Source organism: Phodopus roborovskii, unplaced genomic scaffold, assembly GCF_943737965.1.
Source record: "Phodopus roborovskii unplaced genomic scaffold, PHOROB, whole genome shotgun sequence".
Taxonomy (NCBI): domain Eukaryota; kingdom Metazoa; phylum Chordata; class Mammalia; order Rodentia; family Cricetidae; genus Phodopus; species Phodopus roborovskii.
In genome coordinates this window covers 32659372-32681232 of record NW_026126469.1, presented here as the reverse complement: position 1 = coordinate 32681232, position 21861 = coordinate 32659372, and the positions used below count along the sequence as shown (strand labels likewise).

General features: G+C 38.6%; 2 protein-coding genes across 2 annotated transcripts in view; one reads left to right on the top strand and one right to left on the bottom strand.

Annotated features, from left to right (window-relative positions):
* The window catches only part of Dzip3 (DAZ interacting zinc finger protein 3), a 728188-nt gene that overhangs the window by 21445 nt on the left and 684882 nt on the right, over positions 1–21861 (top strand). The window lies entirely within an intron of this gene.
* The window catches only part of Ift57 (intraflagellar transport 57), a 53781-nt gene that overhangs the window by 5119 nt on the left and 26801 nt on the right, over positions 1–21861 (bottom strand). The window contains exon 7 of the mRNA XM_051191578.1: positions 438–509. Coding sequence (XP_051047535.1) covers positions 438–509 — 72 coding nt within the window. The remainder of the gene's footprint in view (positions 1–437; positions 510–21861) is intronic.

Sequence of the window (21861 nt, the reverse complement as noted above, 5' to 3'; positions counted from 1 at the left end):
AGCCTGGGACCCTCGGCTTTGCACTCTAACTTGCTTCTTTATGTCATTCGCTAAAGATCCCACTTCTGCCATGGCAACAAGGCTAGGAGAGCTACCAGTTCTATCCAATGTCAACATGGGGTGCATGCAATATTGGGAATCAGGAGAAAGACTGATATGTGTCTAAAACATCTATTAGATATATATGTGTAATATGTGATATTCATATGTATATATTTAAAACACAAATAGTGTACTATTATGTCTGACTCTAAACACCTTTATATAAGTAGCTTGATTTCCTTGGTGTAAGCAGTAGGGCTGGGCAGATGTAATGTAGTATATGCAATTAATCATCCCCTGAAGTATAAGTATTGTATTTTTCTCTTTTCATGTTCTACCACAATAGATCTAGATGAGTAAATCCATGTTGATTTGTCTGAACAAAATTTACATACCTTGGTTTCCTTTAGAGCAGATTCAATCCCACTCTTATGCTGGTGCATTTGGTCAACATGGATCCTCCAATCCTATTAGCATAAGCACATATAGGAACAGATTAAATGATACCACATCTTTTCCTTTTACCTGTCTGTTGTGAAGCGGAATTCTTTATCCGTATTACTAGGTACCTGTCCTGTTTCAAGTGGCAGAGTCCTATATATAGCATGCAATCAGAGTTTAAAGAAGCATGTGTAGGGCACTTTAGGATAAAAGGTCCTAAGTACATGTAAATTGTTTTATGTGCTCACAGAGTGCTATATGGTAATTTGAATACAAATTATTCCTGCACTGCTGGTGGTTAATATTTATGACTACCCATCAAAATGAAACAAATCTAATTATTAGCAAAGAAATACTTGCTTAAGCAGTAACGATTATGTTTGCCAGAAGCAACTCTCAACTCTACTCAAATATCATGTATCAAAGATTAGTTTGTCTCTTAGAAATGAAAATAGGCTTTTTCTTTAGCAAGATTTCTGAATCTCGCTCTTAATAAAGGAAGTCTGTACTGATTACTGGAGCCTAATGCTGCTGGCCTCATTTTAAATTGATGTCAACTGTGTAATCCCCTAAAAGATACCTTCAAAATATTTCAGTTTATATCATTATAAGTAAACACTTTAAATGACTTCAGAAATACCAATCATGAGAGGTAAATTGAAGTAAGTGATGGGACTAGGCTAGTCTAAGTCTCATAAATCTGTTTGCATAAATTGATAGGCTTGCTTGTGCTATCTACAGAATTTTCTGAAGAAAAAAATTGTAAATAGTTCACTCTACTGACTTCTTTACTTTGAAACATGCCCATGACAACAGGGTGTAACAATATCTTGGGTGCTTCAAGCATACCAGATATCAAGTTGTAATACATCTACTGCAGAGGATCTCAAGAAGCACTTAATTTCACACTCATCATCCCACAGGAAAACAGGCAGAGGCCTGGCCACAAAAGAGGGTGGAGCTGAGAACATGTGCTTAGTAGTGTAAGATCTTGCTCAACACATACCGCCTGTTCAAGGGTAAGGGGATGACAATTGTCACCTGACACTAGTAAGGACAGCAAAACAGTGAATAAACAAGCACTGCTCTCTTCTGGATCTTTCTGCACCATTAAAAAAAAACATCTTAAAATACAAAGGCGGGAGAGGACCTTCAAGGTTATCTCCTTAGGCATTTAGGTGGCTCAATGTTTTCATTTTATAGTTTGAAGATCTCTACCACCCAAGTCTGACTGTGCATATCTGGCAAAGCTCAAGGCCCTTCCCATTTAACAACCAACATTGGAAAAGTAGGTGCAGAAGCAGGAGGTGGGAACTCAGTCAGTCCAGGTAATACCTCCATGAAAAAGAGTGAGCCCAGTGAGTGTCATTATTCATTAGAACAATGGCAGCGCAGATTGGACTCCAAGGGGAAAGGGGATGGGTCTGGGAGGAGTTGGGAAGGAGTAAATATAATTAAAATGTATTATATGAAATTATCTAAGAATAAATAACAATTTAAAAGAGAAACTATTATCTAACATCTCTTAAAATTATTCATATGCCTTCGCTCCAAAAAAGCTTTTAGAAGTCTTAATGAACACCAAGATTAAGTATTTACATGCCTTTCACTCTACCTATCACTCTGCCTTTGTCTGCTATTCTCCAAATAAATGCATATAGAAACACACACACACACACACACACACACACACACACACACACACACACACTTTCACCTATCACACACAAGGTCCTAATTTATTATAATGGAAATATTTAAGATAGTTTGTGGTCTCCTTTTTCTACCTAGAATTATATATACAAGTAGATTTCTGCAAGCATTGACATTCAAAATAGTTTGAGAGCAGCAGCAACATTTGACTCATCCATGTTAATTATGATAACATACATTGATATAAAACTCCATAGAGGAGCTAGAGTTTCAACAGAGCCTTAAGGGACAAGCAACATCTCAATGGGGTTATACACAAGAGGAAAGGAGAGGAAGGTTAGGATGAAAGAGTGATGAAAACAAGAAAAACACACAGAGTATATCAGTGTAGGCTGCTCCAGTATAAAACACATAACTATGGAGTAGGAGGTAGAACATATTGATCAGGAAGAAGTAAGTCTGAAGGTGGAGTAAATTGTTTCATGGCTTTGTTCCTAACAAGTGAGGAGTGTGGTTTTTACCACGTGGACAATGGCATGCTATTAAAAGTTTTTGGTTTGAATTTTAAAGTCAAGTCTGTGCTTTGAAAAAGGACCCACTAAAAAAGCAAATTCTGAAGACTGCTGGGAGACTGGTCAGGAGCCTGGGGTGGTTCCGCTACATAGACTTGAAAGGAAGAGCAGGATCCATCCAAAGGACACTGTGGAGACACGACAGGCTGGCTGGCCATCCTTACCTGGGGAAGTGTGAGTACAGGGGGGCTGGAGCGGAGGTGGAAAGTAGAAAGATAATCTCTATAGATTCTAGATTGACATGTGAATGGAACAGTGAGCAATACAATATGTAACAAGAGTAGGACAGACTAGGGAAGACAAAAATACCAGGTGATGGGAGATGTCATTCTGTAAATATGTTTCTCATATTGGTTAGTGAATAAAGCACTGTTGGCCAATAGGAAAGCAAGATAGGTGGAACTAGGAGATAGGAGGAGAGAGGAAGTAGTAGGGAGGAGTCAGTCCTGGAGACAACAGGATCCAGGCCCTCTCTCTAGTAAGATAAGACCACATGGAAATACTTAGATTAATAGAAATAGGTTAATATTTAAGTCAGAGCTAGCTGATAAGAAACCAGTAACTGGCCAACAGCTTTATATCAAATACAGTCTCTGTGTGTTATTTGGGGGCTGGCATGGCAGTGGGACCAGACCGGTAGGGAAAAACTACTCATAACAACCAGGGACTTTGGTTTTGGACTTGTTAAATTTCTCTAAGTTTTATAAATGAAGTACAACACTAGTCATGATTTAGAATTATCTGCCACAAAAATCAAAATATACATCTTATTAAAATCTCCTGAACACATTTCCTGATGAACGCCGATTTTAAAGAAAACAAACAAAGCTTTAAAATATTCTTATCTTTTAATCCAGAGATTTTTAACTCCAGAACGTATTCCCCACCCCAAACTGGACACACACACAGATTCATGCACAGAAAATAACCTTGCTAATTTTGTATCATTCATTCTACCATTATAAACAATGCACACACTATAAAACAATTCTTATAAATGATAAAACCAAGCAGAACTCAGTGACTCACTGTTCAGAGATACACACAAGTAAAATTACCCAGAAAAGGGGGGGGGTGCAGCTCAGAACAGTTCACAGACTTGAGGAAGGAAGAGACATAGAGGAATACACTCTTCAAAACTTAAGTCAGGAAACAAGATGGTTTACTTTTGAGATTTGAAACTCTGTATTTTGCATTACATATGCATTAATATGTATTCAGTGCTATGTTTGCGTCCCTATAATGATCAGCAAAACTATATGCTTAATAGCATACATATAATAGAAAACATAGCCTCTGAAGATTAGGTTTTTGAATTATTAAAAGTTAGTATTATATATATATTTAAATATATATATATATACATATATATATATATAATGTGCTTGTGTGTTTTTACATTAACACATGGGCTTGAATATAGAATAATTTAAGTTTCATTTTTATTTTTTAAAATTTTCTAAGCTTCCTAGAGAATTTTATCACATTAATTATCATAGGAAAAAGAGAGGGGAAAAAGAATCCCACAGTTGTCCAAGAAGTTCCTGAAAAGGTTTTAACGTAGTTATAATGGGAAGTAAGTGTGACTATAACTAACAGTCTAAAATCATGAATATAAATGGGGGGGAAGCATAGATTTGAGAGCCGACAACTGAGATGGTTGAAAGCTTTACAAAGGGTTGTGTGGTAAGAATGGAGAAGTGATGGGTTTTAATGATACAGAAGGACTTGAAGCATACCTGGGTTCTAGAAATGAGGAACATTAAAAGGAACTATTCAACAGTGCTAGCAATTCAAACATTGGTGGAGAATGCATTGTTATAGCCACTTTAATGGCACCCTACATATTTGAAACACAAAGGTTTAGAGAGAAAAGTAGGCCCTGTCATCCCTTCTGATCCTTTTCTCCCTTCCCTAGTGAGACTTGCTGGCTGCTAATTGGAAGAATGGACTTTCCTGCTCCACTGGTGGTCCTGGCTGGGTACTTTTTGCCAGTGGAATGGTGGGCTGGATAGAAGCTGGGAGAGGTATCCATCTAAGACTGCCCTTGTTCTATCTTTCAGCCAAGATAAGAAGGCTGTCTTACTCAGATGGTTTTCAGCCTGAGCTTGGGACCCAGCAGCATTGGGTGCCATTGGAATTAAGCTGCAGCTGAGCACACATCAGCAAAAGTTATCTTGAGCCAGGATAATGTGCTGCGGTTATTGTAAGGCACTGTGGATGGAGGTTGTTTGCTGTAGGGGAGACAACTACATACACACTTTATAGTGAGGAAAACTAGGAGTCAGAAAATTATTGGAACTTTCCAGTGTTCTGTCAGGAAAATGTCCTTCCAAACCTGTGTGTTTTCATATGCCCTATAATGCTTTTCTTTTGTGATAAAGTTAAACTAAGCCTTTTTCTTTTATGTATCCAGTGAGCACTGTGTACCACTGGAGTCTACTAGCCACCTATCCTACGTGATCAGAGACAATTTTTAGTGTTCTCTAAGCCTTTATCCTGTCTGCTGAAGATTAGGTTTACCTAATTTTACAAACGTTCTCTCTGGAATGCATATTCTTAGACTCACTTCTATTTTCTGTGTTTATGCTTATACCCTGGGCCTTGAGCATTCTGGGAACTCAACCATTCATCTACAGTTCAAGTTCCTTAGGCTTGGTATTTTTCAAAAATCATCACATAAAAATCTCATATAATTCTATTATTTGTGAGGGTAAATAACAAGGTATCATAAGCATACCCTTCCCCTTGCTCTAAAGAATTTTATATTCAGCATCTCCCCCTTTCATAAAAATTGTAAAATGTCAGACTCTCCCTTCCACCTTAAATTGACCTTGCACTTCCAAGCTCTTGGACAGACACAGCACTGAAGTCTGCTACACAAAAGCCAGAGCAGGAACCTTGTGTGTGCTGGGTTGTATTCTAGGCTAGTGAGAAGTCCACGGCACCACACCTACTAGATCACGCAGTCTACTGGAAGCTTTAGCTTCTCCTCTCAAAGCAGGAAGAGGGCCCGGAGCTCTGCCTCATCTTGAATCACTACTTCACAAGGACAACCATGCCCCCTCTGTCCTGCCGCGTGCCCCCCTTTCTCTTCTGTTCCCACTGTCTCTACTCCAGTCCCACTACTGATAATTACCAGTGAAATCTCAATTCAATGCTTGGCAGTTGCAATTTAGTAAATATAAAAAGTATGCATTAGGGCCCCTATAGGTTCATCTCATTTTCCCCACTAAGGTTTTGTTTCAATTCAAAACATTTCTAAGAGTTTTCGTGGTTACTGCAGGGTATAGAGAAAGAAATCCTGTACTCCAGCTCAGGCTGGAGACACACTGAGGTTGTTTGATTTTCAGTTTATTGTTAATTGAAAAGGAAAGAAAATGTCCTTTTCTGTCACAGACAGATTTCCCTTTATATCAAGCAGTCACTTTCATTTTTTTTACCCTGCCCTCTAATTTCAGTAAGAAAAACAGAAGTTCTGAGAGCTTCCTATTCAAACACGTACACTGAATGAAATAATTTTCCTGTCGTTTGGCTAAGGAATCTTATTGCATCTAATCTGCTCCAGATGAACCAACTAGATAACTCTGCAAGGACTATCTCTAAACCAAAATAAACAACTTACAAAGACAGATTATGGAAATTTCCTAGAAATAAATGAGCTTTCGTAGATATGTCGGAGTGTGTATACACATGCATATACATAAATAAACAATACATTTACACACATATACATGAATACATAATACACATAGACATATGTATAGACATACATATAATACACATTCACGCATATACATATCTACATAATTCATGTATACACACACATAGATATACATATATACAATACATGGGCACACACACAAACATACACCTATGCACTTTGGCTAGCCAGAAGCCTTTCTGCTACTTCCTTGCTTTAGTGCAGATTAGGATTTCAACAGTCACATGGATCCTATGGTCTGTTTAAGTCCAATGAAGACAACTACAATGTTAACAAGCATCACTATATATATATATATATATATATATATATATATATATATATATAAGCATTATGCTAAGAACTACTGGGATCTCAGTACATATATTTTGTCTAGAGATTCTCCTAAGATGCGGAAATGAAGACTCAGCTACTTCTAAGTAGAAGCCCTGAGTCACACAGGTAAATCCATCATCGAGCGCAAACCTACACAGATTATCATGACATAAATTTCCCGATGAAATGCACTAAGATATAACTCGAATTTTAAGAGGACAATGGGTAAGCATGACATTAATCTTATTTGAGGTAAAACTTGGATCTTCATAGCCTCTAAAGACTCAAGCCATGGGCATTAAGAAGGGGCAGAAACTTGAAGAGGGGCTAGTAAGAGATCTTTCGGCCACTGTGTGCAGGCTCTTGAAAAGGGTAGTGGGATCTCAGGTTCTTCTCTCTCCCATGCTGCCGCCATGAGGCAAGGTGTTTGCCACATGTCAAAAACAAAAGGAAAGCATGATATGCTGCCATCCAATAGCAACAAGGCCAGCAGAAACCTCCGGGACCCACCCGAGCCCTTCTCTCTATAAGCCGGCCAGCATGCTTCTGTTAGTATAAAGACAAAGTTAACACCATTTTTAATATTTGAAAATTTACAAGAGTTAATCTATATATTAACTGTCCTAAAATGAATTTAAAATGTTCACAGGATCAGCAAATATAATTTAAAACATTCACATTAGGAAATATCCAGACCCAGATGGCTTGAACAGTGAATTTCTCCAAACATTTAATTAAATAGGAAATAACAATCATGTACAAAGTCTATTGCAGAATAGAAAAAAAAAGGGGGTGGAGAGTGGGAGGAAGGAAATAGGGGAAGAGAGAGGGGGAGGGGAAGGGAAGGGAAGGGAGGAAGACAGAAAGAGAAAAAGCCAATTTGTTTTATGAGGCATACAGCATCACATTAAAACTTGATAGGGGTACCAAAAGCCAAAAGCAACCAACCAAGCAACAAAAAATCAGAGACCAATACCTTTTGTACCTTTTATAAAAGAATTACAAATATTACCAAATTAAATGTAGTAATGAAAAACAGGTAAGTTATCATGTATTTGAATGTATTTCAAAATGCAAGGTTGGTTTCATATCCAAAATTCAGTACTTGAAGGAAAAGAGTGACATCAACAAGTTAGGAACTTGACATGCTTTTTTCAACACAAAAAGAAAAAAAAAATCTGCTATTCTATAAGAATGTGAGGAAGGGTATTGAAGTTCAGTAGGGATGTGGCAGAGATGTATATAGCCTTAGAAAGAAAGGGAGAGAGTACATAGCAGTCACCCTGTTTGATAGTCTAATTTAAATCACGAACAAAGAGGGACTTCACAGCGCAAAATTGGGTTAACAGGAGGGAAGTCAATATAATTTTCCACTAATACCGTGAACTCTTGAAACATTTGCTACTTGAGAAACTTGCATTCACCCCTCAGGTCCTAGCACAGTTTAGGGAGCAGCTGGGGAACACAAGCTCCTTCAATAGCCTGGAGAAAGAGTTTAGATTGTGTGTCTTCTCAAGCCCTCTTCATGGAACCATCCTGGGACATCAGCACAGCACCTTTGATGCTAGAAAGCAGCTGAAGAGCTAGACTCATGTATTGGGCAGCAAGTGTAACTCCATTAACCTGATAACAGCCTTTGCAAAAGTACCACTGCAGCTCCTGAGAAACAGGAGGCACCCTACTCCCTTTAGGCCACTAGTGTGGTCCAGTCTATGGGACCGCCAAAGTTTCTGCTTCCAGGAACTCTTGTCTGCTGAGGACCACTAGAATGGAGCCATCCTCCATTAAGCATGCATACATTAAAATTATAGGCACCCCATCTTTGCTCTTGAACTCACTGTATCATGAGTACCTGAACCTGTCCATACCTCCCTCCCTCTGCACATCCTTCACAAAGTGTGGTGACCCCAGCTTCACTACCCCACTGGCAACTTGTTCCACCCAAGACAGCTACATCTTATCTGGACAGATAACAGCACAGACTCCTGCAGCTGAGGCCACTTAGATATCTAAAGGCTTTGTCAACACTGATTACAGCTAAAGTATATATACAATGAGTATACTAGCATGCCCACCTGAGACTCAAGTCAGAGTACCATACACAACTGATACTATAGCACATGCTGCCAAGAAAAAACCTTTTGCTATAAAAGCCCTCTGGGGTCAACAGATCTGATGTACAAATATATTCGTACAGTAGGAAGAAAATAAAAAGGTTAAAATCATGCTTCCAAAGAAACACAATAATTTCTAGCAATGGACCCTAAAGAAAAGGGATTAGATGAACTGTTAGAAAAGAAAAAATTCTAAATGATGACTTTAAAGGAAGCTCAATGAAATATAAGGCATTTGGAAAGTTTAATAAAATATGGAAAAAACTTTAATCTGAATAAGAAATTTAGCAAATATAAAGAGATCACAATAAAATAAAGTATAATAGGCTGGGGAGACAGCTCAGTGGGAATGTTCTTGCTTTGCAAGCATGATGATTTGAGCTGAATCTTCAGCTAATGCTGCTCATGTAGGCACTGATCTGTAACACTAGCACTGGGGCTGCAGGTGTGTGAGTGAGACAGGAAAATCATAGGGGCTCTCTGGCCAGCCAGGTTAGCTGAAATAGTGAACTCCAGGTTCAGAGAAAGTCTCTGCCTCAAAGATTATATTCATATATGTTTGCATGTATGTATTTATGTGCACACACCACACACATACACACACACATCACACACACACCACACACACATACCACACACACCACACACACACACACCACATACACACACCACACACACACACACACACACACACAACACACAACACACACACACACACACACACACACACACACACACACACACACACGCGTATGATTAGAGCCAGCAAGATGGCTCTGTGAGTAGAGAGGTTCCTGCTGTGTAAGCAAGTCTGTTAAGTCTGGTGACCAAAATTTGATTTCTGGAACTCATGTAAGAGTTGACGGAGAAAACCAACTCCATAAAGTTGTCCTTTGTCCTCTGAATGCTCACTGTGGTATGAATGCTCTGGGTAATGTCAGCACACATAATATCTGCACAAAATCAAGACAATCAGTATCCTAGTATAGATGGGGGGTGGGGGACAAGGAAGCCTCTTCCCCCACCAAGTAGGTACTGATAGTTGATGGCTTCTGAAAAAAAAAAAAAAAAAAAAAAAAAAGGAAGAGCCAATTTTCTTTAGGGCTGTGGTTCACGGTAGGTTGATCATGTTTCAGTGACGGTTCCCATGAGCCAGAGTCACTCCCATGAGGCAGTGACCATGAGCATATAATCCAGTACTAGTTGGATTCAGTGAGTTATTAAAAAATAAAGAGGGCATGAAGTTAAAAGGGGCACATGGTGAGGAAACCCCAGAAGTTGGAGCAATGCATAAAGAAAATGTACATAATTACAAAATAATGTTTTGTAGCATTAACAGGAATAGGGATTTGGCATCTGCTGTAATATTGATGGGATAGAGGACATTATGTTAAGTGAAACAAGCGATTGCATTAGTCAGCTCCTCATCAATTTGACAAATGACTCAAGGAAAACGAACTTAAGGGAAAAAGTTTTCTTTTGCCTCATGTTTTTAATCCATGGTTGACTGTTTTCACTGCTTTCAGACCTGTGGCAAGGTTCAAGTGTCCACTGGGGACCTTTGAACACACATTCTGTGGAAGTGGAGACAACTGTTGTACAGATGTGTAGTGTGTGTTGTAGCTGAATTGTTTCAGTATGTGGGAATAATCAGCATTGGTAGGGATGGATATGTTTCTGTGGGAAGTTCCTCTTTTCTGGCTATTCCTCTCATTGTAGAGGATCAGTCAACCATGTATACAGTGGCAAAGCATGGCTGTCAGAATGAGCACAGCTACACTTACACCTGCCTATAATCGAATTCAAACTGGAGATTCAGAGTCTGTAAAGATGAACAAGTCTCTTCTTAAACAATCACAGCTTTAACTGTGCACAGAGTTTATCTTTATTGACTACCAAGAGCCTTCACATGTTAACTAAGATCCATTATTCATGGCCATCCCATGCCACACCTCTTTTATACACAGACCTTCTTCGAGGGCTTACAGGTTTCAGAAAGACATGTCCAGAGCAGAGATCTCACAAGTCAAATCGGAAATCAGAATTGATTTCATGTGATACTGAGTAACTAAGGGGGAGAAATGATGAATAAGCTTGCCCCTCTTCCCAGTTTGTTTGCCTGCTGTGATAAACATTAACCAAAAGCAACTTAGGGAAAGAAATGACTTAGTTCATCTTGTACTTTTAGGGTTCATCAGAGAGAAGTCAGGGCAGGAACCCAACAGAAGCTGAAACCATGGAGGAAGATTGCTTATTGTATTGTTTTCTCTGGCTTGTGTTCTGGCTTTCTTCTACAACCCAGGGCAGCCTTCCCAAGAGTACCACTGCCCATAGCAATGGGCAACAATCACAATAGTTCTCCATAGACCTGGCCACAGACCAATCTCATCTGGGCCATCCCTTAAGACTCCCTTACCAGGTGACATGGTTTTGCATCAAGGCCCTAACAACAGTTCCACCAAGTTTAGGAATATACTGATCAAAACTTAGATCTCAGACTAACATTCAACAACCTTCTGGCAAGCAAACAAAACATAGTTATCTTCTACATTTTTAAAGAACCAAGAAACATAAACCATTTCTTTGGTATAAAGAAACAGGGAAAATAATGGAATAAAAATCTTGGGAATAAAATTTTGTTTAAATATTAAGAAATTTCAAATAAAACATAGTAGTAGTGAGAATGATTCTAACATGGCTGATTGGAAAAAGTGAGTCAAGCCAATAAAAACTACATTTTGTAGGAAGTCCATGTGACAAATGGTTTCTGCTTCAATTCATATTTTATATTAAGCAATTCAAGGGAAACATTAAATCATACTTTACAATAATGAAATATTTAGGCAGTCTAGACATTTTAATTATAATCAATATATATTAATTCACCGCTCTCAATCACAGGTGTCTGTTTGAGGTCTGCAGGCAGTGAGGCAGTATTAACAAAGCATGTAGTTTTCACTGGTTATTTCCTTGTAATAGGTTTCACAGCTGATGCTCTGTAGTTACAGCTAATGGTTGTCACTAAGGCAAAAATATTCTTTCTTCTATTTTAATCTGTGATACATGGGACCTTCACCTGATCCAGTGTAAACATTTATCACACTTGAGGTAGACAGAAAAGAAGGCATCATTAGCCATGCTTAAACAAGCAATATTCCTACAGTTCAGCAAGATGATGACCAAAGTAACTTAAAATCTTGTTGTCGACCGGAGAGTCTGGTTTTGTCTCCCCTCCTTTGCTGTATTATTCAGTGTAATTTTAAGCACAATAAACCTTTCCCAGCACGTGGTATCTAGCCATGATCCACATGCAACAAATGAAATACAAAACGAAAATCAAACAGCTGACTTTGCAAATACAACTTCCAGTGCACAAAATCATATCTTGTTTGAAATAATGCAACAGCCCCAAAGAATAGCTGCTTTGTGCAATCTCTTTTGAAGAATGCTTGCTATAAAAGTCCATCAGCGAGTATTTTCCCTCATTCTGAGACGATGTGGCAGTTGAGTAATCATGCAGGCTGTTCTAAAAATGTATGTGTGTCTAGTTAATTTAGGCAGTTTATTTTGATACCATTCACCTCTTTTTGATTATAGCAGGTGTTTCAAGGATAAATTTACTGAAAATTGTATTTTGTTTAAACAACAGTAGCATGTACATTTATGGCCCTGTAATATTAAAAAGCATTTATTGTCTGGCAGCAATAGATACAATTACAAACATTTGTGACAGTAATTGGAGCTATTACTCCTGCATAGCCTCATGGAGATCAACTTATTGCCACCTGTATTTACATTTATTGGTATAATTGTAAAAGCCATCTTTTTAAATTGGGTGTCTTATTTTTCCTTAAATTATGTGAATATTTTTTTAATAGAAGGTCTACCAGAAAATCTCTAAGAATTATAAATGCAGTTTCTCCATTATGCAAATAGCAGGCAGAATCCTGTGTTAATAATCATGTACATGGGATTCATTCCTGTATTCCAGAATACATTTTATCTCTTGGCTTGTGAATGCAAGAATCCTATTAATATCTCCTATCCAAAAACTACAAAATAAGTTCTTAAGAAATGTTTCCATTCCCAAACTATAACAATACACAAATATTTAGAAAAGTTAACTTTTGCTAACATCTTCTCGTGCTGTATCCAAATGCAGTGATAGGTACAAGGCCAAGAAAACTGGTCTCTCTATTGCTTTGCAATGAGAGCAATGCTCTCACTTGCTCCCAGGTACAGATTTGTCTTTAATAATAAAAAGAAAGAGCCTACCCCTGTAACTTTCTGCAGGACTTGGCTTCCAATTTGAAAAGACTGAGATCTAATATAGTAATTCCATGGTCCCTCCAGGTTCATTTAAATGGAAGTCTGCCTGCTGATTAATGAAGGCCCTTCTTCTGTCTCTTAGGTTTTAGCTCTCATGGTGACTGAGGAGCCCAAAGGCTCAAAACTATTGCAGTGATTTTATCCCAAGCACAATGACTCTTCCCAAAAAGTCTCCTGCTGTATGTCACCTAAGGCAACACCTGAGTGCTTTATTTACTTTAAAACAAAATTCAATTGTGTGGAGTTGAAACTTAAAGTTTAAGGTCCTTTTCATGACGGTTCAGGAAAAGTCAAATGCCGCAGGACAGGAAGGTCTGCAAAAACATTTCAGTGAATCAGAGCTTTAAAATAATTAGAAATATATGTTGTAATACTTCCAGAGCATTCAAAAATAATCACTTCATCTAAATTCCTTGTAATGAATCTGAAGATTTACATAATTACTTGAGACAATTTGGCAAAAGGAAGGAGGTACCGACCCAACTATCTCTTAGAAAAACAAAGCAGGAAACATTTAATTATAATTTGGAAAAAAAATCTATTTAAGACATTAATCAAAATTTTAATTACTATATCCATGGGGCATTGAAGCATATTAGAACATTTGTTCATTCCATTAAATACCTAATACTAAATCATTGTAATATACAATCTTTTAGAAATAAGAACTGCATAACTAAAGAAAGGAGCCTATGTTAAAATTTAGTTAAAACTGATTTCACACTTCCTGTTTTTCCATATTTTTGAGGGGTAAGAATAAATATTAGTAGTATCTAATTGGTTTCTACTATGATAAAACCAACAAAAAAACATTAGAAGTCTATGGTGATATATTATTTATGATTTATTAAATTTTGCCTGAGGATTCAGAAAGCAAAGTCAGCCTCAAGCTATAGAGATCAGGCAGTGGTGGTACACACCTTTAATCCTAGGACTCAGGATTAAGAGGTAGATGGATCTCTGTCAGTTCAAGGCCAGGGCTATGAAATTGAATCAGTCTAAAAGAGTAACAGAGCTCATACCTTCAATCCCAGGACTCACAAAAGCTATTTTTAAGGGAGGAACAGGATCTCACAGCTGGCAGTCATTCTCCAGCTACACTGAGGATAGGAAGACATTAAAGTCTCTAGCCACACTGAGGATAGCATAGCAATCTGAGTGAATCTGAGGAGCAGTGAAGTAGGGAACAGTTTGAGGATCACCCCTTTCACCCGAGCTTAAGTAAAGGTAAGAGCTAGAGGTTGGCTGCTTTGTTTTAATGATCTTCATCTTAAAGCTTGAATCCCAATATCAGTCTCTGGGTCTTTTATTTATCGTGCTATAGAAGTCATTTTCCCTTAGGTCAACTAATATACAAACAAACAAACAACAATACCAAGGCACACAGCAAATGAGAATTCTAATCCACCACATGCAGCATCTGGTCACAGCTAGCTATAGGCTCTGTAGTAATTAGCCCCACACGGAATATTTCAAACATTTCCAACTTGGGACCAGTCTTCAGACAAAGCCACATCCTCCCTGTGATGGTCTCAACTTGTCAACTTGTCAGACTATGGAAGATGGTCATCTGGGTAGGCATGAGGGTGATCATACTGATCATGTCAATTGAGGTGAGAAGACAAGATCACAGTGGGGTGGGTTGCCCCACTCCCTGGCTGGGATCCTCAACTTTGTAAGAGAAGGAAGGGAACTGAGCATCAGCCTTCATCATTCATGGTTCCTGCTTCTTGACTGTTCATGTAATGTGGTCAGCAATTTCAAATTCCTGCTGCTTTGACTCTTCCCATGATAGATTGTACTGTTGAACTATGAACAAAAATGAACCCTTTCTTCGGGTGGTGGTGGCACACACCTTTTAATCCCAGCAGTTGGCAGTTTGAAGCCAGCCTGATCTACAGAGCCAGTTCAAGTACAGGCTCCAAAGCAACACAGAGAAACCCTGTCAGGAAAAACAACAAAAAACCCAAACCAACCAACCAACCAACCAACCAACCAACCAACCAACCAGAAAGTAACCTTAAGTTGCTTTCTTCAGGGTATTTTTATCACAGCAACAGGGTACACTAACTAAACTAAGACACTGCCCTACCCAACCAATTGCACCAGATGGCCTGCTTCTGGTCTTACCCTACTGCAGATTCCCAGTCCTACCTAAGCATACCCCCAAACTTCCATTTGTTCTGCTAACAAAATCAAACTTCCCTACCAGCCTCTGGCTCTCTGTCTAATGCAAGTAAGAGATGGTGACTGAGCCCCTTGATATAGTGAACTCTGAAAAAAATACCCCTGCTTAGTCCCATCAGAATAGTCTCCAAAGTCAGGGGTCTACTTTAAGAAATCTCAAGAAAATAGAATATTATAGAAATTCAAAGTTATCAGTAACACAGGCTTTGAAAATCTAAACATTTATTCATCCACATGTCAGAAATACTGGGTATTTGGAATTCTTTGGAATGTCTCAGCACCTTGTAAATTGAGTCACTTAAAATTAAAAAAGAAAAATTCCTTTAGCATTAAAAAATGTTTGATTCATTTAGGAAAAGATTTCCTTTGATAATTATCACGAAGTACCTTCACAGAAAGATTCTCAAGCAAATTAGCTTCAAACTAGAGACTGTTCTGACTGCACATGTGATGGCACAGAGACTGTTCTGACTATACATGTGATGGCATGGAGACTGTTCTCACTGTTCATGCAATGGCACAGAGGCTGTCTGACTGTACACACGATGGCACAGAGACTGTTCTGACTGTTCATGCAATGGCACAGAGACTGTTCTGACTATACATGTGATGGCATGGAGACTGTTCTCACTGTTCATGCAATGGCACAGAGGCTGTCTGACTGTACACACGATGGCACAGAGACTGTTCTGACTGTTCATGCGATGGCATAGAGACTGTTCATGCAATGCATAGAGATTGTTCTGACTGTTCACGTGATGGCATAGAGACTGTTCTGACTATACATGTGATGGCATGGAGACTTTTCTGACTGTACATGCAATGGCATAGAGACTGTTCTGACTGTACATGCGATGGCATAGAGACTGTTCATGCAATGCATAGAGATTGTTCTGACTGTTCACGTGATGGCATAGAGACTGTTCTGACTATACATGTGATGGCATGGAGACTTTTCTGACTGTACATGCAATGGCATAGAGACTGTTCTGACTGTACATGCGATGGCACAGAAACTGTTCTGTATAAGCCATGGCACGGAGACTGTTCTGACTGTTCACGCGATGGCACAGAGACTGTTCTGACTGTTCATGGGATGGCACGGAGACTGTTCTGACTGTTCATGAGATGGCATGGAGACTGTTCTGACTGTTCATGGGATGGCATGGAGACTGTTCTGACTGTTCATGGGATGGCATGGAGACTGTTCTGACTGTTCATGGGATGGAATGGAAACTGTTCTGACTGTTCACGGGATGGCACGGAGACTGTTCTGACTGTTCATGAGATGGCATGGAGACTGTTCTGACCGTACCTGCTGCAGCCTAGACTGTGGTCCCAGCTCCTGTAGAATCCTGCTGTGCCCTTTCTCCACACACATCCTGACTCTGGTTTGATTCTAACCTGCTGAGCATGGACAAGCTAGCTTTGCTACCTGGAAATCAGGTGAGCACTTACGGTGAAGTGCAAGGACTGTCGCCATCCCTATTTATTTACTTGTCTGGAAATGCATATAACACAATATTTCTAAAAAAAAAACCAGTACAATATCAGTTGTATGAATAAATATGTACAGAAATAGCATGGAGTAGTTCTTTGACACTATCCTATATGTATCACATATGTTCACTCATTTAGCTTTTTAGTAAATCCTTAAGGGAGGCATTATAATAAATTTCATTTTCCAGATGAAGAAATTAAAGCACAAGGTGTTGGAGTCCCCCACCACTATAATTCATCATCAAATGACCTGAGTTCAGAACTTCTGCTCTTAATCATAATGTTACATTGCTTCTCCCAGTAAGAAAAAGCTTGCCTTGTCATTCAGATACTATTTTCATCATTTATAAAAGCAAATTATTCTTCTGTTTACAGTTTCTCATTTGAGGGTATCTCTGAGTGGTGGAAAGGGTTAAGTGTAATAATGCACACACATTACTAGGACTGGTTCCTGATATATACTAAATAGTAAATGCCAATTATCACAATGATACTTTATTATGTGTACAGTTACTGGGGAATAATAGAAAGATTGAGCAAAGGATAATGACATGGACCTGGTTAGAGACTCATGTAAGAATATAATGTGGATGTTTACAAATATATTCCTTAAATGGCACAAACATTACTGTATATACTTTGTAAACCTATCTGAATACTGATTAGCCACCCAAAGTAAAAGAATATAATAATAATAATAATAATAATAATAATAATAATAATAATAATGTTTATTAGATACTGACACATTCTTTCTTACTTTTTTACTTTTTATTGCTGTGACAAAACAACAAGTCCAAAGGAACTTATAAAAAAAAGCATTTAATTTGGGGCGCATGGTTACAAAGGGTTAGTATCCATGACCATTATAGTGATGACCTTGGCAGCAGGCAGACAGCCATGATACTGGAGCACTAGCTGAGAGCTTACACAAACATAAGTCAGAGAGAGAGCTGCCTGGGAACTAGAGAGTTTTTGATACCTCAGAGGTCACCCCCAGTGACACACCTCCTCCAACAAGACCACACCTTCTAATCCTTCCTAAACAGTTCCACCAACTGGTGACCAATCATGCTAACATATGAGCATATAGAGGCCATTCTCATCTAAACCACCACATTCCACTCCATGACCCCAAGACAGATGGCCACATAATAATGTAAAATGAATTTAATCCAATGACCAAAGCAAGACAGAAGTTCAGCAAGTCCTATAGCACTATTTTCAATGTCAAAGGGCTTAGACCATGCCTCCATTCCAGCTTTGTTGATTGCAACACTCTTCTCTCTTTGTCTCTTAGGCTGGTCCCATTCTATGTCTGCATCTCTGTTTAGGACATATCCCATGGCTCTGCCATCTCCAGTATCTTGGGGTCTCCAACAAATCCAGCCATCACCTTAACAGCTTTATACAATGGTCTCTCTGGGCCTCTCCTGCCACATGCTTCATCTCTGCAAATTTTCTTGACCTTGAAGGATGATTGTACAACAGCTTCACTCCAGTGTTCTTCATGACTCTAAAGTCAGACCATGTGATCAATGCTGCCAAGTTCTGCTGCCTGCTGGGGATGGAAACTGACCCCCTCCTTGAATTACATTTGCATAAACTCTGATTTGTTGCTTCTGTTCTATTAGGAACAGGCCTCCTTAGGCTTCAACTCTTTAGGCCTTTTCTTTTTAGAAGTTTCAAGAATAGCTGGGCATGGGCTAACCCTAAGGGTGTCAACTCGCTTTATTACACTTTCTCCCTGTCTTTCAGCACAAGTCATAACACTCCAATATTAAATTTCTTGGTGTTCTTGTTCTTCTCAAAATGTACACTTTATATCTCTGCTTGCTTGACTAATTTTTTTTTATTGTAGACCTGCACAAGAGTGCTTACTAATAACCACATAACAGAGTCAATATAAGGCTATCTTGAAGTTTCTTATGCCAGTAAAATTAGTTCAAATCTCTGCAATTTAGCTTCAGGTAGATTTTTAACACAAGGGCAACAAGCAGCCTTTTTTTTTTTTTTTTTTTTTTTTTTTTTTTTTTTTGCCAAACTATAACAAGGATGGGCCCAGCCCAGTTACTAATATTATTCCCCTCCAAACTTCTTGAGCTGGGACTCTGTAGTTTGCATTGCTCTCTGGACTATTTATTGTCTTCCAAGTTCCTACTGTGGTGCCCATTAAGCTCTGCATACAGCCTTTCACTGCTTTCCTAGTCCAAAGTCTCAACATGTTCCACACTTCTCCAAAAGAGCATGGCTGGGCTTGCCACTGCAATAGCCCATTCTCCGATAACTTCAGTCTTAGTTACTTTTCTATTGTTCCCCTAAGATACCATGACTAACTTAAAAGCAGAGGAGTGGTAGTTACTGCTCTTAATGAGCTGGGCATCCCCAACAATCATCAATGAAGAAAATGTTCCCCAGACTTGCAGAGCCAATCTTACAAAAAAGTTTCCCGGTTAAGCTTCTTTCTTCCAAGATAAGTATAGGTTAGTGTTAGGAAGAGAAAAACATCAACTAGAAAAATGAAGAAACTTTGGGTCTACTTCACAGCACATTCCCAGTCCCGTTCTCTTCGAAACATCACTTGCATATTAGTTTCATGATTCAAAACAAAATTGAGTTAAACTATCGCTGTATGTGGTAGAATATTATCTTCAGGTGTGTGACTTTTGTTTATGCTGCATTTGTTTAACTCTGTGAAGCTGTTAAAACAGTTGTTACAAAAGCTCTGTTACTGTGCCTATCTAAAACACCTGGTGATCCCAATAAGGAACTGAACAGCCAATAGCCCAATAGTGTGGCAGGAGCAAGGCTAGGTGCAGCTAGCACGCAGAGAGTATAAATAGAAGGCAAGAGTCTATATGAGTCTCGAGAAGAGAAAGAGAACAACGAGAGAGGGACATCAGGGGCCAGCAACCCAGCCATCCAGCTACACAGCAACCCACGGCGTAAGAGTAAGATTTACAGATGTAAGAGAACAAGAAAATCCCAGAGGCTAAAGGTATATTGGATGATATAAGAAAGGCTGGCTCAAAACAAGCCTAGCTAAGGCTGGACATTTATAAGTAATAATAAGACTCCACCTGTAATTCATGTGCGTGGTGGACCCCACAAAAGAGAAAAAACATGTTACTACAGCTGTATATTCATAGTACACAGTGTTGGGTCCCATAAAGATATTTTCATCAGAATACATCATGTTTTCTGACCATCTCAACCCCTCCTCCATACCAACATCTGTCGTGACCCTTCTCCCTCCCTGCTAAGTTCCTTCCTTCTCTAAGACAATGTCTTTGCAACTTCCATATACATATGTATATATATGACATAGTCGTGTGTGTGTGTGTGTGTGTATGTGTGTGTGTGTGTGTGTATATGTGTGTGTGTTAGGGTTTCAATTGCTGTGATGAAACACAATGTCCAAAGCAATTTGGGGAGGAAAGGGTTTATTTGGCTTACACTTACACATCACTGTTCATCATCAAAGGAAGTCAGGACAGGAACTTAAAGAAGGCAGGAAGCTGGAGGAAGCAATTGTTGCAGAAGCCATAGAGGAAAACTGCTTACTGGGTCAGTGTGTGGCTTCCTTACTTGCTCCTAAAGACATGCTCAACCTGCTTTCTTAGAGAACTCAGAACCATCAGCCCAGGGTGGCACCACCCACAATGGGCTGGGCCCTCCCACATCAATCGCTAATTAAAAAAATGCTCTTCAGACTTGCCTACAGTATCATAGTATGGAAGCAATTTCTCAGTTGAGATTCTCCCCTCTCAGATGACTCTAGTCCAGTTGATATAAAACTACACCAGCATAACACAATTTTATGTATCTGTATCATACCATGCAATATTCATCTGATTTATTATTTTTTATTTTCCATAATAATGATAATATAATGATCTCCTGTGGCATCCATTTTCCTGCCAATGACATATTTTATTTGTTTACTGCCAAAGAAAACTCTATTATGCATATACATATTTCTTTGACTCATCTGTTGAGGCACTCCTGGTTGCTTCTATATATACTTTGCATAAGTGAAAGGCCTTGTGACGTACATGGATGTGCAAGTGTTTCTGTGGTATGTTGACTTAGTGTCCCTCAGGTATATGCTCAGGTGCTGTATAGTTGGGTCATATGATATCACCATAGGTTTTTTTTCTGAGGAACCTTCATGCTGAGTTCCATAATGTTTCATCTGTTTATATTTCCATCAGCTGTGTATAAGGGTTCCTACCAAGCCCCAGCTTAGAAAACGTTTGTTATTATTTGCCTAATGATAGCCATTCTCATTAGGATGAGATAGAATTTTAATGTCATTTTAATTTGCATTTCTCTGATAGCTGAGAATGTTTTTTGCTTTTTTTTTTTTTCCTTTTTCATGCTTACTGGCCATTTGTACTTCATCTGGAGAACTGTCTGTTTCATTAGCCCATTTGTTAATTGGGTGTTTTCTTTGGTAAGTTTATGAGTTCTTTAGAGATGCTAGATAGTAATTCTATGTTAGATGTATTATTTTCCAATCCTATAGGTTGGATATTTCTTTCCTGGCAGTTTTTTTTTCAGTTCCTTTAGGGTGTTTCTTCATTTGATTGTTTCCTTTTCTGTTTTTCAAGCTTTTTATTGTATTCAGATTAGCATCCTGTGAGACCTTTGTCTTCAGTACAGCACCATGTTATTTGTATTTTTGGCACATATTCTTTTTCCTAATTCTATTTTGTTTCTGGTAATATTAAAATTAGTTTCTATTCTTTAGAAACAGACAATAATAACAAGTAGTGCCATATAACAGATATGTGCATCTTCAGCACAAAGAACCAATGAACCATTATGGAAAAGATATAAAGGAAAATATTGGCATATGATGGAATCTGGTGGGTGCAAATGTGATATATAAAAAAACATATTCCCAAAACAAAAGATTCTCTCTTTTTTAAAATTTTGGCCTGAAAACATAGACGTAATAAATTTAGTTTGAGAGGAAAAG